General features: G+C 36.8%; 1 protein-coding gene across 5 annotated transcripts in view; it reads left to right on the forward strand.

The window, feature by feature from the left end:
* Positions 1–13,730, forward strand: part of LOC136883358 (glycogen synthase kinase-3 beta) — a 480,420-nt gene that overhangs the window by 313,696 nt on the left and 152,994 nt on the right. For all 5 annotated transcript variants that reach the window (XM_067155618.2, XM_067155620.2, XM_067155619.2 and 2 more), the window contains one exon: positions 400–483. In XM_067155618.2, the coding sequence (XP_067011719.1) occupies positions 400–483 (84 nt within the window). The remainder of the gene's footprint in view (positions 1–399; positions 484–13,730) is intronic.

Below are 13,730 nucleotides of genomic sequence, written 5' to 3' on the forward strand. Positions count from 1 at the left end.
CTTGCATCCGGGAGATAGTAGGTTCGAATCCCACTATCGGCAGCCCTGAAGATGGTTTTCCGTGGTTTCCCATTTTCACACCAGGCAAATGCTGGGGCTGTACCTTAATTAAGGCCACGGCCGCTTCCTTCCAACTCCTAGGCCTTTCCTATCCCATCGTCGCCATAAGACCTATCTGTGTCGGTGCGACGTAAAGCCCCTAGCAAAAAAAAAAAAAACAATTTTCCTGCATAACATAACCAAAATAAGTGAGACACATTCTCATGATCTTTCCAGGACATGAATTACAGACATCTAAACAGTCAACCACTTCCTTTTTTAACTTTTCTTTAGCACTATTTTTGAAGTTTGAGTCTGAAGCTACAGTGGTTTAATAGCTTCCTTTTGTAACTGTTGCAGAATCGAGAACTTCAAATAATGAGGCGTCTGGAACATTGTAATATAGTGAAACTCAAGTACTTCTTCTACTCGAGCGGGGACAAGGTATGGCCTTTTCTTGTAGATTTAATTTTCAATGTTGTTGAACTACTATTGACTGATATACTGTATTTTATCCAAGAGGTAAATAATATTGTCTTTGTCCCTACCATTCTTCATATTTTTATTTTGTGAAGTGTTTCTATGTTTTAAGACCCCATATTCTTATCTGTAAAAACTGTTCGACTTTATTCTGCTTTCCCCATGATTTGAAGTTGCCAAGATCAGTGTTCTCCGCAGAAATTTTCGTCAGCCGGGTGTCAGGAATGAGTAGCCGGGCGGGGAATACTACGTAAAACTTCAGTATGAACAAATTAAATTCATTGCCCTCAGGGCATTAACAATAATATCAGACAGGTAAACATTAACTGCAAAATTGAACTATTTGAGTGTTATCACGGACAAGACATAACAGAGTATTTTGAACTTTCCTCTACTGCTCCTTCCAAATCATGTAACTTCGGGCTTAGGCCTACCACTTGGTTGCTGTGGACATGTGGACTGCCATACGGGTTTGTCACATCATGTGGAATAAAGGATTTGCATGCAATTCCACACTAATCCAGACACCGCTCACGCACGACACCACATGGTGGTCAAGCTAAACATTTGATTTCTGATGTAATTGCTGCAATTATGCTGACAATAATGATTTATCATTTTAATGAACAGTTTTACGGTAGTTACATGTTAATTTGGAGCCCCCATTGACTCAAATATGTATTAATATCATGTAATTAGCACACATCTAGTTTATATTAGCCTGCCGGTCTGAAAAAACGGCCTATTAAAAACGTCCTAGGGAGAACATTGCAAGATTGACAAAACTTACAAAATATTCATCATCCATTATTATTTTTATTAATGTATTTGTATGCCATATGCTAAATAAAAAATTATTTTATTTTATTCTACTTTCCCCTTAGTTGGAAGTTGCCAAGATTGACAAAGCTTGCAAAATTATTGAGTAATGAAAGGATATTTTAAAAAGCGCAAAAACAATGGAGCACAAACTGCTAAAAAAGGACATGTTGAAAAACCATACATTAATCTGCATTATGCCAAAATCAGAGGGGCCAACTATTATGAATTGTCCGTAATTATTACGGGTTTCTCCTCACGATTACGGAATTACAGTCAAAGGGGAAATTATTACAGAAGAACTGACATTATGAAAAAATAATTTTCTACGGACAAAATAGGAGAAAAATGTTCAATCCTTTGGAACCTTTCTCCTAAATCATCCTCGTTTCAATGCTTGTGAGTTGTTACAGAGTTCGATAGCTGCAGTCACTTGTACGGCCAGTATCCAGTATTCGGGAGATAATGGGTTCGAGCCCCACTGTTGGCAGCCCTGAAGATGATTTTCCGTGGTTTCCCATTTTCACACCAAGCAAATGCTGGGACTGTACCTTAATTAAGGCCACGGACGCTTCCTTCTCACTCCTAGCCCTTTCCTGTCCCATCGTCGCCATAAGACCTGTCTGTGTCGGTGCGACGTAAAGCAACTTGCAAAAAAATTGCTTGTGAGTTGGCAACGATACTTATTCAATCGAGACTTCCTTTTGCTGCCTGTAAGCGTTATAAAATTCATTGTGAATGAAGCAGCTCAGGCGCTGGTCTTCTCCGCTGTAAATTCTTCACTAATGTTGAACTTGCTCTGTTAAATGTACCTGGCAGTTGATAGAAAGATTGAAATAGAAGTCAGGCCTACATTAAGCACATCTGCACTGGAATCACTTATGGTTCAGAAGACGAAAATGTCATCAAAGTGGGACGGATGCTTCAAGAAAAACTACACTGAAAAGTAGCTGCTGTGTGAGAAACAAGCTACAAGGAATGTTTTATCACAGAACTAACAGGTTGCGTGCAAATGTTGTTGTGTAATGTGATATATTTTCAAATAGATTGCTAGAGGGAGACGGGAAATGGGGTGTCATTATCGAGAAGGACGGGGCATGCTTTGGACTTGACTCGAAATTTTTCTCGGGGGCGGAGGACGATTACTGATAATCCACTTCAAAAGTTGGCACCTCTGCAAAATTATTTTAAATCTGCATGAAGATCTTTGAATATAATTTGTAGACCAGGAAGCTTATTATGAATTCCACTTTACCTGTATACAGTAAATGGTTTCTGAGGGAACCTTTTACAGTCTAAAGAGACACTTCATTAATCAAAAGCATATAGCATTGATCATGAAACCTATGATTTCAATAGAAGCTAGTTTATATTTTGTTGCAATAGTATGAGAGGGTTAAGTTTTAGAGTGGAGCAATAACGAGACCATTAGTTGAGTACTCGTGCATGGTGTTTATGTCAGTACATCAGGAAGACCCATTCTTTGCTAAGCCATGAACATCCTCTTCCATCTAGTAGTTTCTATCACTCAGGCTGATGCTATTACTGATCTTATCCTGAGGTGACAGTTGTTCCTTAGTAATTCTCTGTAAAAACAGGCTCCCAGAATGTATGCAGGGGTTTCTGTCTCACTACGGCAATGACATCAGTGGGTTCCGTTGTGAAACCTGCCTGGAAGGGCAAACGCAGACCAAACATTGGCAGTCATACTAACACAGTAAAAATCTTTTATTCACTGATTGTTGGGCTATTAGGTTTTGCTAGCCACTTATTACCTGGAGTGTATTCTTTGTAAAGAATTACTCCCTTTCCTTTCAGAAGCAAATAATACACTGAGTTAAACTCTTTTTCTTGAAGCTGCTTTCATAAGAAAAGTATGGTTACATAGTCAGGAGGGTTAACAAGGGTTTCTGAGCTGTGAGTTCACATTCGGGAGAGAGTGGGTTCAAACTCCACTGTCGGCAGCCATGAAGAGGATTTTTCATGGGGATGTACCTTAATTAAGGCCACAGCTGCTGTCTTCCCACTCCTAGCCCTTTCCAATATCATCGTCGCCATAAAACCCGTCTGTTTTTTTTTCTTCGGTGCAACGTAAATGAACTTACAAGTCATTAATCTCATATTTGGTCCGTATTCACGACAGTGATTACATATAATCTTAAAAAATATTTGTTTAATGTCAACCTAGTCAATACTTACAATTACCACTATTGTGGTTAAATGATCATAAATAATTGAAAAATCGTGAACATGTTTCGCCCTTCTTAACGGGCATCATCAGCACTATGAACAACTTTAAAAATAATAGTTACATTTAAGACTGTCTTACAATAATCAATCATATAAGATTGGAATAAAATGTGACATTAAAAGTTGTTTTTGATACCATTATTAAAAACTTATAAGTGAATCTTATAAACAACAAGTTAAAACAATTGTAGGTCAATCTCATAATCCAGTCTAAAAAATATATATGTTAATGTTGGTAGGAAGAAAGTCAAACGGCATTCGTCTGGAATTGAAATGGATCCATTTTCTTTAACATTTGGTGAAGGTCCATATTAAGCTGTATTCATCAGCAAGTAGAAATTCAAAGAACAAAATATATAAAAAACAAGGGCTCTAATTAATCATATAGTAGAAGATTAGGTCAGGGATGATCATGGTAATTCTTCTTGAGTTAAATTGGTTATGTAACCAGTCGAATAAGAATACGTTGAATTAAAAATACACGTCGTAAATTCACGACGATGCACTGGATTGAAGATATTTATCAATATAATTGTAGTATCCCCTCTGTTGTGTAAATTTTCAATGATTAGAATGTTGGATAGACTGTAAAGAAAAATATAAAAAATACATTTAAAGTGTATGTACAAAAATAACGGTTGTGGTTGTATACGGTTATGGGTTACGTAAAAATGCGTACTTACTCGAATGCAGTAGAGTGTCTAACTTGTTCTGTTGCTAGCGGTAATCTGACGGGCGTTTCTACTACGTGTATTGTATGGGTGTGGCGGAGGGAGGGGGACGAGTTGAGGGAGGGAAGAACTGGGCGGATTGGTACATACTGGTGTCGATATGGGAGGGGGATTATTCGGAGGGGGAATTATAGGTATGGTATCTGGGGGCGTGTTTGGAGTTGTTGTATTAGTAATTTTTAAAATATGCGGGATTCTCTTTTGATTTGGGATAACTGTCTTCAACAACTTAGGTATTAATGTGTACAAAGGACTCTTAATTTCCGTGTCATCATTAAGGTTATAATCCTTATTAAACGTTTTGTCCAAATAAATATAGATATTTTCAAATTCGTTTAGCAGTTTTCCCTTGTTAGTATTCTTTATTATTGTTAGATCTTTTTCTATTGTGGTAAAATGGTGGCCTGTTTCCTTCATGTGTGTACTCATAACGGAATATTTGTTATGTTTTTCGGCATTGAAATGTTCCAAATACCTTGTAATAAAACTTTGCCCAGTTTGACCAACGTATGAATAACCACACTGTGAACAAGTCAATCTATAAACTCCTGAATTCTGATATTTGCTGTTATTATTATTATTATTTATTTTATTATAATTTAAAAATATGTTCTGCGTAGTATTGGTTGTTCTGTAAGCTATGTTTACATTATGTTTGTTGAAATTATTGGTAATTTGGTGGATCATTGGGCTATTGTAAGTGAAAACGGCATATTTATTTTTGCTAGGTTTATCTGGTTTGAGGTTAGTGGAGAGTTTTTTTTATCTTATATATCAGACGGTTTATCATTTCAATTTTGTATCCATTGGTTACTGCAAGGTTTCTTATGTAATTCAATTCAGTTCTCAAATTTTTGGAAGATAAGGGGATTCTTAAGGCTCGATATATTAGGCTGTAAAAAGATGTCTGTTTTTGTGTTCCAGGATGTAGCAAAGAATTATTTATTGTAATTGACGAGTGTGTAGGTTTTCTGTGAATTTGATATTTGAAGGAGTTATTAGATCGTGTAACTTTTATATCCAAAAATTTTAAAGAGTTTTCATCTTCATCCTCTTTCGTAAATTTTACATTGGGGTTAATCTTGTTTAATTCGTCCAATATATCATTACTATTGGTGGTATTCTTGTCAATTATGACAAATGTGTCATCCACAAACCTCAACCATAAAGTAATTCCTTTTATGTAGGTTTTAATTTTCGTGTGTTCTATCGTGTCCATATAAATATCGGCTAGGATACCTGAAATGGGATCTCCCATCGCCAAGCCATTCTGTTTGTATATTTTACCATTAAAGGTGAAATAATTATTATCCAATGTAAATTTTAGTATGGTCATAAATTCTTCGATCTCCATTTTACTGAGATTACTGTGTTTACTGATATTATTGTAAATAATATTAATGGTGTCTTTAATCGGAATATTTGAAGACATGTTGACTATATCGAAAGAGCACATTATATGATGGGACTGTAAGTTAAATTCATTAAGGGTTTCGCAAAAATCAATAGAATTTTTTAATGGATGCTTGTTGTTAAAGGTCTTTTGAGAAAGTTATGGATATATTTAGAAATTTTGTAGGTTGGGCTGTTACGACAGTTAATAGTTGGACGTATAGGGACATCCTTCTTATGAATTTTGGGGAGGCCTTTAGCGTTAGGGAGGCTAGGATTCATGTTAATGAGATTTTCTTGTTCTTGGTCATTAAAGAGAAATGTTGATTTTTTTAATAATGATTTTAAGTTTCATTGTATTCTTAATTGGGTCTTTGTTTACTATTGTATAATTGTTATCGTTAAGAAAATCTTCTGTTTTTTGGATATAAGCATGTTTATCTAACAGAACTATTGAGCCTCCTTTATCAGCCTTGGTTACAACGATATTGTTCTTATCTATTTTTGTTTTCATGTTCTGTATTAATTTTTGTTGGTCTGGGTCAAAATTGGTGTTCAGGTCTTCGGCTAACTTTGGAAGTTTCTTCTTTATATCAGTTCTTAAATCATTTTGTACATCACAAGGTAATTTGGAAATGTTACTCTCTATTTCGGCTATGGTATTTATAATATCGACCTCCTTATTTTTATTAGGCCAATTATGTTTAGGACCTTTGTGTAAAAGTTCTATCTCTTCATTCGAAAACTGTATGTTCGTCAAATTTATAGTTCTGTGAAGTTATGCATTAGATTTATCTTCTGTTTATTTATTTTTGGCCTGGGGGGTTGAGTATGGTTTGTTTCTAGTAGCATAAGTTTTTTGTCAAGTGTTGCCTGTTTTATATCCATTAGTCGCGTTTGTTTGTCATTTACATACTGCTGGAATGACTTCCATTCTAATGGGACCAATTCCTGGGATACTAATATGTGTATTTTATATAGTTGAAGATTCAAATGGGCCTTCTTTTGGTATCTTATTTTAATTTCATTCCTCAACCAAATGTCATTTACCTTGTTTTGTACCCTATGTGCGGTTTTACTATTTAAATTCTTCCTTTGTGTCGATCTTAAGAATTTTGGGATCAATTTTAATTTCAGGCAATTTAAAAAAAAACTTATGTCCTTACTCAATTTACAAATTTTTGTCTTAATATTAAGAAATTTGTTCTTTAGGTGTTTTGCCTGGTCGGCCACTATGTTACAAGTCATTAATCTCATATTTGGTCCGTATTGACGAACACACAGTTTTCGAATGAAGAGATAGAACTTTTACACAAAGGTCCTAAACATAATTGGCCTAATAAAAATACGGAGGTCGATATTATAAATACCATAGCTGAAATAGAGAGTAACATTTCCAAATTACCTTGTGATGTACAAAATGATTTAAGAATTGATATAAAGAAGAAACTTCCAAAGTTAGCCGAAGACCTGAACACCAATTTTGACCCAGACCAACAAAAATTAATACAGAACATGAAAACAAAAATAGATAAGAACAATATCATTGTAACCAAGGCTGATAAAGGAGGCTCAATAGTTCTGTTATATAAACATGCTTATATCCAAAAAACAGAAGATTTTCTTAATGATAACAATTATACAATAGTAAACAAAGACCCAATAGTAAGAATACAATGAAACTTAAAATCATTATTTAAAAAATCAACATTTCTCTTTAATGACCAAGAACAAGAAAATCTCATTAACATGAATCCTAGCCTCGCTAAAGCTAAAGCCCTCCCCAAAATTCATAAGAAGGATGTCCCCCCTATATGTCCAATTATTAACTGTCGTAACAGCCCAACCTACAAAATTTCTAAATATATCCATAACTTTCTCAAAAGACCTTTAACAACAAGCATCCATTAAAAAATTCTATTGATTTTTGTGAAACCCTTAAGGAATTTAACTTACAGTCCCATCATATAATGTGCTCTTTCGATATAGTCAACATGTCTTCAAATATTCCGATTAAAGACACCACTAATATTATTTACAATAATATCAGTAAACACAGTAATCTCAGTAAAATGGAGATCGAAGAATTTATGACCATACTAAAATTTACATTGGATAATAATTATTTCACCTTTAATGGTAAAATATACAAACAGAATGGCTTGGCGATGGGAGATCCCATTTCAGGTATCCTAGCCGATATTTATATGGATACGATAGAACACACGAAAATTAAAACCTACATAAAATGAATTACTTTATGGTTGAGGTTTGTGGATGACACATTTGTCATAATTGACAAGAATACCACCAATAGTAATGATATATTGGACGAATTAAACAAGATTAATCCCAATGTAAAATTTACGAAAGAGGATGAAGATGAAAACTCTTTAAACTTTTTGGATATAAAAGTTACACGATCTAATAACTCCTTTGAATATCAAATTCACAGAAAACCTACACACTCGGTCTTATGGCGACGATGGGATAGGAAAGGCCTAGGAGTTGAAAGGAAGCGGCCGTGGCCTTAATTAAGGTACAGCCCCAGCATTTGCCTGGTGTGAAAATGGGAAACCACGGAAAACCATTTTCAGGGCTGCCGATAGTGGGATTCGAACCTACTATCTCCCGGATGCAAGCTCACAGCCGCGCGCCTCTTCGCGCACGGCCAACTCGCCCGGTGACATCTTTTTACAGCCTAATATATCGTGCCTTAAGAATCCCCTTATCTTCCAAAGATTTGAGAACTGAATTGAATTACATAAGAAACCTTGCAGTAACCAATGGATACAAAATTGAAATGACAAACCGTCTGATATATAACATACATACATACATACATTATCATTATAGACTGTTATGCCTTTCAGCGTTCAGTCTGCAAGCCTCTGAGAATTTACTAAACGTCGCCACAATCCTCGATTTGCAACTAGTGTTGTGGCCTCATTTACTTCTATATCTCTTATCTTTAAATCGTTAGAAACAGAGTCTAACCATCGTCGTCTTGGTCTCCCTCTACTTCTCTTACCCTCCATAACAGAGTCCATTATTCTCCTAGGTAACCTATCCTCCTCCATTCGCCTCACATGACCCCACCAGCGAAGCCGGTTTATGCGTACAGCTTCATCCATCGAGTTCATTCCTAAATTAGCCTTTATCTCCTCATTCCGAGTTCCCTCCTGCCATTGTTCCCACCTGTTTGTACCAGCAATCATTCTTGCTACTTTCATGTCTGTTACTTCTAACTTATGAATAAGATATCCTGAGTCCACCCAGCTTTCGCTCCCGTAAAGCAAAGTTGGTCTGAAAACAGACCGATGTAAAGATAGTTTTGTCTGGGAGCTGACTTCCTTCTTACAGAATACTGCTGATCACAATTGCGAGCTCACTGCATTAGCTTTACTACACCTTGATTCAATCTCACTTACTATATTACCATCCTGGGAAAACACACAACCTAAATACTTGAAATTATCGACCTGTTCTAGCTTTGTATCACCAATCTGACATTCAGTTCTGTTGGATTTCTTACCTACTGACATCAATTTAGTCTTCGGGAGGCTAATTTTCATACCATACTCATTGCACCTATTTTCAAGTTCCAAGATGTTAGACTGCAGGCTTTCGGCACAGTCTGCCATTAAGACCAAGTCGTCAGCATAGGCCAGGCTGCTTACTACATTTCCACCTAACTGAATCCCTCCCTGCCATTTTATACCTTTCAGCATATGATCCATGTAAACTACAAACGGCAAAGGTGAAAGATTACAGCCTTGTCTAACTCCTGTAAGTACCCTGAACCAAGAACTCATTCTACCATCAATTCTCACTGAAGCATAATTGTCAACATAAATGCCTTTGATTGATTTTAATAATCTACCTTTAATTCCATAGTCCCCCAGTATAGCGAACATCTTTTCCCTCGGTACCCTGTCATATGGTTTCTCTAGATCTACGAAACATAAACACAACTGCCTATTCCTCTCGTAGCATTTTTCAGTTACCTGGCGCATACTGAAAATCTGATCCTGACAGCCTCTCTGTGGTCTGAAACCACACTGGTTTTCATCCAACTTCCTCTCAACGACTGATCGCACCCTCCCTTCCAAGATGCCAGTGAATACTTTGCCTGGTATACTAATCAATGAGATACCTCGATAGTTGTTGCAATCCTTCCTGTTCCCTTGCTTATAGATAGGTGCAATTACTGCTTTTGTCCAATCTGAAGGTACCTTACCAACACTCCACGCTAATTTGACTACTCTATGAAGCCATTTCATCCCTGCCTTCCCACTATACTTCACCATTTCAGGTCTAATTTCATCTATTCCTGCTGCCTTATGACAATGGAGTTTATTTACTATCCTTTCCACTTCCTCAAGCATAATTTCACCAACATCATTTTCCTCCTCCCCATGAGCTTGACTGTTTGCAACACCACCATGATGATTTCCTTTTACATTGAGAAGATGTTCAAAATATTCCCTCCACCTCTCCAGTGATTCCCTGGGATCTGTTATGAGTTCACCTGAATTACTCAAAACACTGTTCATTTCCTTTTTCCCTCCCTTCCTAAGATTCTTTATTACTGTCCAGAAAGGTTTCCCTGCTGCTTGACCTAGCCTTTCCAGGTTATTACAAAAATCTTCCCATGACTTCTTTTTGGATTCAACAACTATTTGTTTCGCTCTGTTTCTTTCATCTACATACAAATCCCTGTCTGCCTCGGCCCTTGTTTGGAGCCATTTCTGATAAGCCTTCTTTTTACGTTTACAGGCTGCTCTCACTTCATCATTTCACCAAGATGTTCGCCTTTTCCCATCTTTACACACAGTTGTTCCTAGGCATTCCCTTGCTGTTTCTACTACAGCATCCCTGTATGCCACCCATTCACTTTCTATATCCTGAACCTGCTTACTGTCTACTGTTCGAAACTTCTCACTAATCATATCCATGTACTTCTGTCTAATTTCCTCGTCCTGGAGATTTTCTACCCTTATTCGTTTGCAGACAGATTTCACTTTCTCTACCCTAGGCCTAGAGATACTTAGTTCACTACAGATCAGATAATGGTCTGTATCATCGAAAAATCCCCGAAAAACTCGTACATTCCTAAAAGATTTCCTGAATTCAAAGTCTGTTAAGATATAGTCTATTATGGATCTGGTACCCCTAGCCTCCCATGTGTAGCGGTGAATAGCCTTATGCTTGAAGAATGTATTCGTAACAGCTAAACCCATACTAGCACAGAAGTCCAGCAAATGCTTCCCATTCCCATTAGCTTCCATATCTTCCCCACATTTACCAATCACCCTTTCGTATCCTTCAGTTCTATTCCCAACTCTCGCATTGAAATCGCCCATTAGCACTATTCTATCCTTGCTGTTGACCCTGACCACGATGTCACTCAATGCTTCATAAAACTTGTCAACTTCATCCTCATCTGCACCCTCACATGGTGAATACACGGACACAATTCTTGTCCTAATTCCTCCCACTGACAAATCTACCCACATCATTCCCTCACTTACGTGCCTAACAGAAACTATGTTGCGTGCAATGGTATTCCTGATAAAGAGCCCTACCCCAGACTCTACCCTTCCCTTTCTAACACCCGTCAAGTACACTTTATAATCTCCTATTTCTTCCTCCTTTTCTCCCCTTACCCGAATATCCTTTACTCCTAGCACATCCAGATGCATCCTCTTTGCTGACTCAGCAAGTTCTACCTTCTTTCTTCCATAAGCCCCATTAATATTGATAGCTCCCCATCGAATTCCATTTCGTTCGCCAAGTTGTTTCCAAGAGTCCCTCGCCTGTCAAATGGGAGTGGGACTCCATTACTCCCATAGGTCCGAGGCTTGCTTAAAGTGTTCTGAGCTCGGTAAATTCATGAAGCAGGATGCTGCCCTACTTGCACATAGTCCAAGTGAGGATCTCTCCTCTAACGGGTTATGGACCACCGGTGAATTGTGTAGTCCTAGCCGCCTGAGCACAAGGAGGGCCAAGACTCAGAATATGTCCGACATGCCCACTCCCATTCCTCAGCAACTGGTATCCCGACTCTCAGGACCACTTACTAGGCCACTCAGCCGTTGCCCATGGTTCACGAACTAGGACGTGACTACAGTAACCCACAAACATGAACCATCTGATATATAAGATTTAAAAAAAAAAAAAAAACTGTCCACTAACCTCAAACCAGTTAAACCTAGCAAAAATAAATGTCGTTTTCACTTACAATAGCCCAATGATCCACCAAATTACCAATAATTTCAACAAACATAATGTAAACATAGTTTACAGAACAACCAATACTACGCAGAACATATTTTTTAATTATAATAAAATAAATAATAATAATAATAACAGCAAATATCAGAATTCAGGAGTTTATAGATTGACTTGTTCACAGTGTGGTTATTCATACGTTGGTCAAACTGGGCAAAGTTTTATTACAAGGTATTTGCAACATTTCAATACCGAAAAACATAACAAATATTCCGTTAGGAGTACACACATGAAGGAAACAGGCCACCATTTTACCACAATAGAAAAAGATCTAACAATAATAAAGAATACTAACAAGGGAAAACTGCTAAACGAATTTGAAAATATCTATATTTATTTGGACAAAACGTTTAATAAGGATTATAACCTTAATGACGACACGGAAATTAACAGTCCTATGTACACATTAATATCTAAGTTGTTGAAGACAGTTATCCCAAATCAAAAGAGAATCCCGCATATTTTAAAAATTACCAATACAACAACTCCAAACACGCCCCCAGATACCATACCTATAATTCCCCCTCCGAATAATCCCCCTCCCATATCGACACCAGTATGTACCAATCCGCCCAGTTCTTCCCTCCCTCAACTCGTCCCCCTCCCTCCGCCACACCCATACAATACACGTAGTAGAAACACCAGTCAGATTACCACTAGCAACAGAACAAGTTAGACACTCTACTGCATTCGAGTAAGTACGCATTTTTACGTAACCCATAACCGTATACAACCACAACCGTTATTTTTGTACATACACTTTAAATGTATTTTTTATATTTTTCTTTACAGTCTATCCAACATTCTAATCATTGAAAATTTACACAACAGAGGGGATACTACAATTATATTGATAAATATCTTCAATCCAGTGCATCGTCGTGAATTTACGACGTGTATTTTTAATTCAACGTATTCTTATTCGACTGGTTACATAACCAATTTAACTCAAGAAGAATTACCATGATCATCCCTGACCTAATCTTCTACTATATGATTAATTAGAGCCCTTGTTTTGTATATATTTTGTTCTTCGAATTTCTACTTGCTGATGAATACAGCTTAATATGGACCTTCACCAAATGTTAAAGAAAATGGATCCATTTCAATTCCAGACGAATGCCGTTTGACTTTCTTCCTACCAACATTAACATATATATATTTTAGACTGGATTATGTGATTGACCTAGAATTGTTTTAACTTGCTGTTTATAAGATTCACTTATAAGTTTTTAATAATGGTATCAAAAACAACTTTTAATGTCACATTTTATTCCAATCTTATATGATTGATTATTGTAAGACAGTCTTAAATGTAACTATTATTTTTAAAGTTGTTCATAGTGCTGATGATGCCCGTTAAGAAGGGCGAAACATGTTCACGATTTTTCAATTATTTATGATCATTTAACCACAATAGTGGTAATTGTAAGTATTGACTAGGTTGACATTAAACAAATATTTTTTTAAGATTATATGTAAATGAACTTGTCAACAAAGAAGAAACAACCCAACTATCGTTTGGCCGAGTGAGTTGGCTGGTTTTTTCCTGGTTTCCTATTTTCACACGAGGCAAATGCTGGGGCTGTACCTTAATTAAGGCCACAGCCGCTACCTGCCCAATCCTCGCCCTTTCCCATCCTTGCATTACCAAAAACCTTCAGTGTGTTAGTGCACTGTTAAACCACTCGGGCAAAAACAACAAACAGTGGTTAGTCTAAGCTT

The sequence above is a fragment of the Anabrus simplex genome, chromosome 11 (assembly GCF_040414725.1).
Source record: "Anabrus simplex isolate iqAnaSimp1 chromosome 11, ASM4041472v1, whole genome shotgun sequence".
Lineage (NCBI taxonomy): Eukaryota > Metazoa > Arthropoda > Insecta > Orthoptera > Tettigoniidae > Anabrus > Anabrus simplex.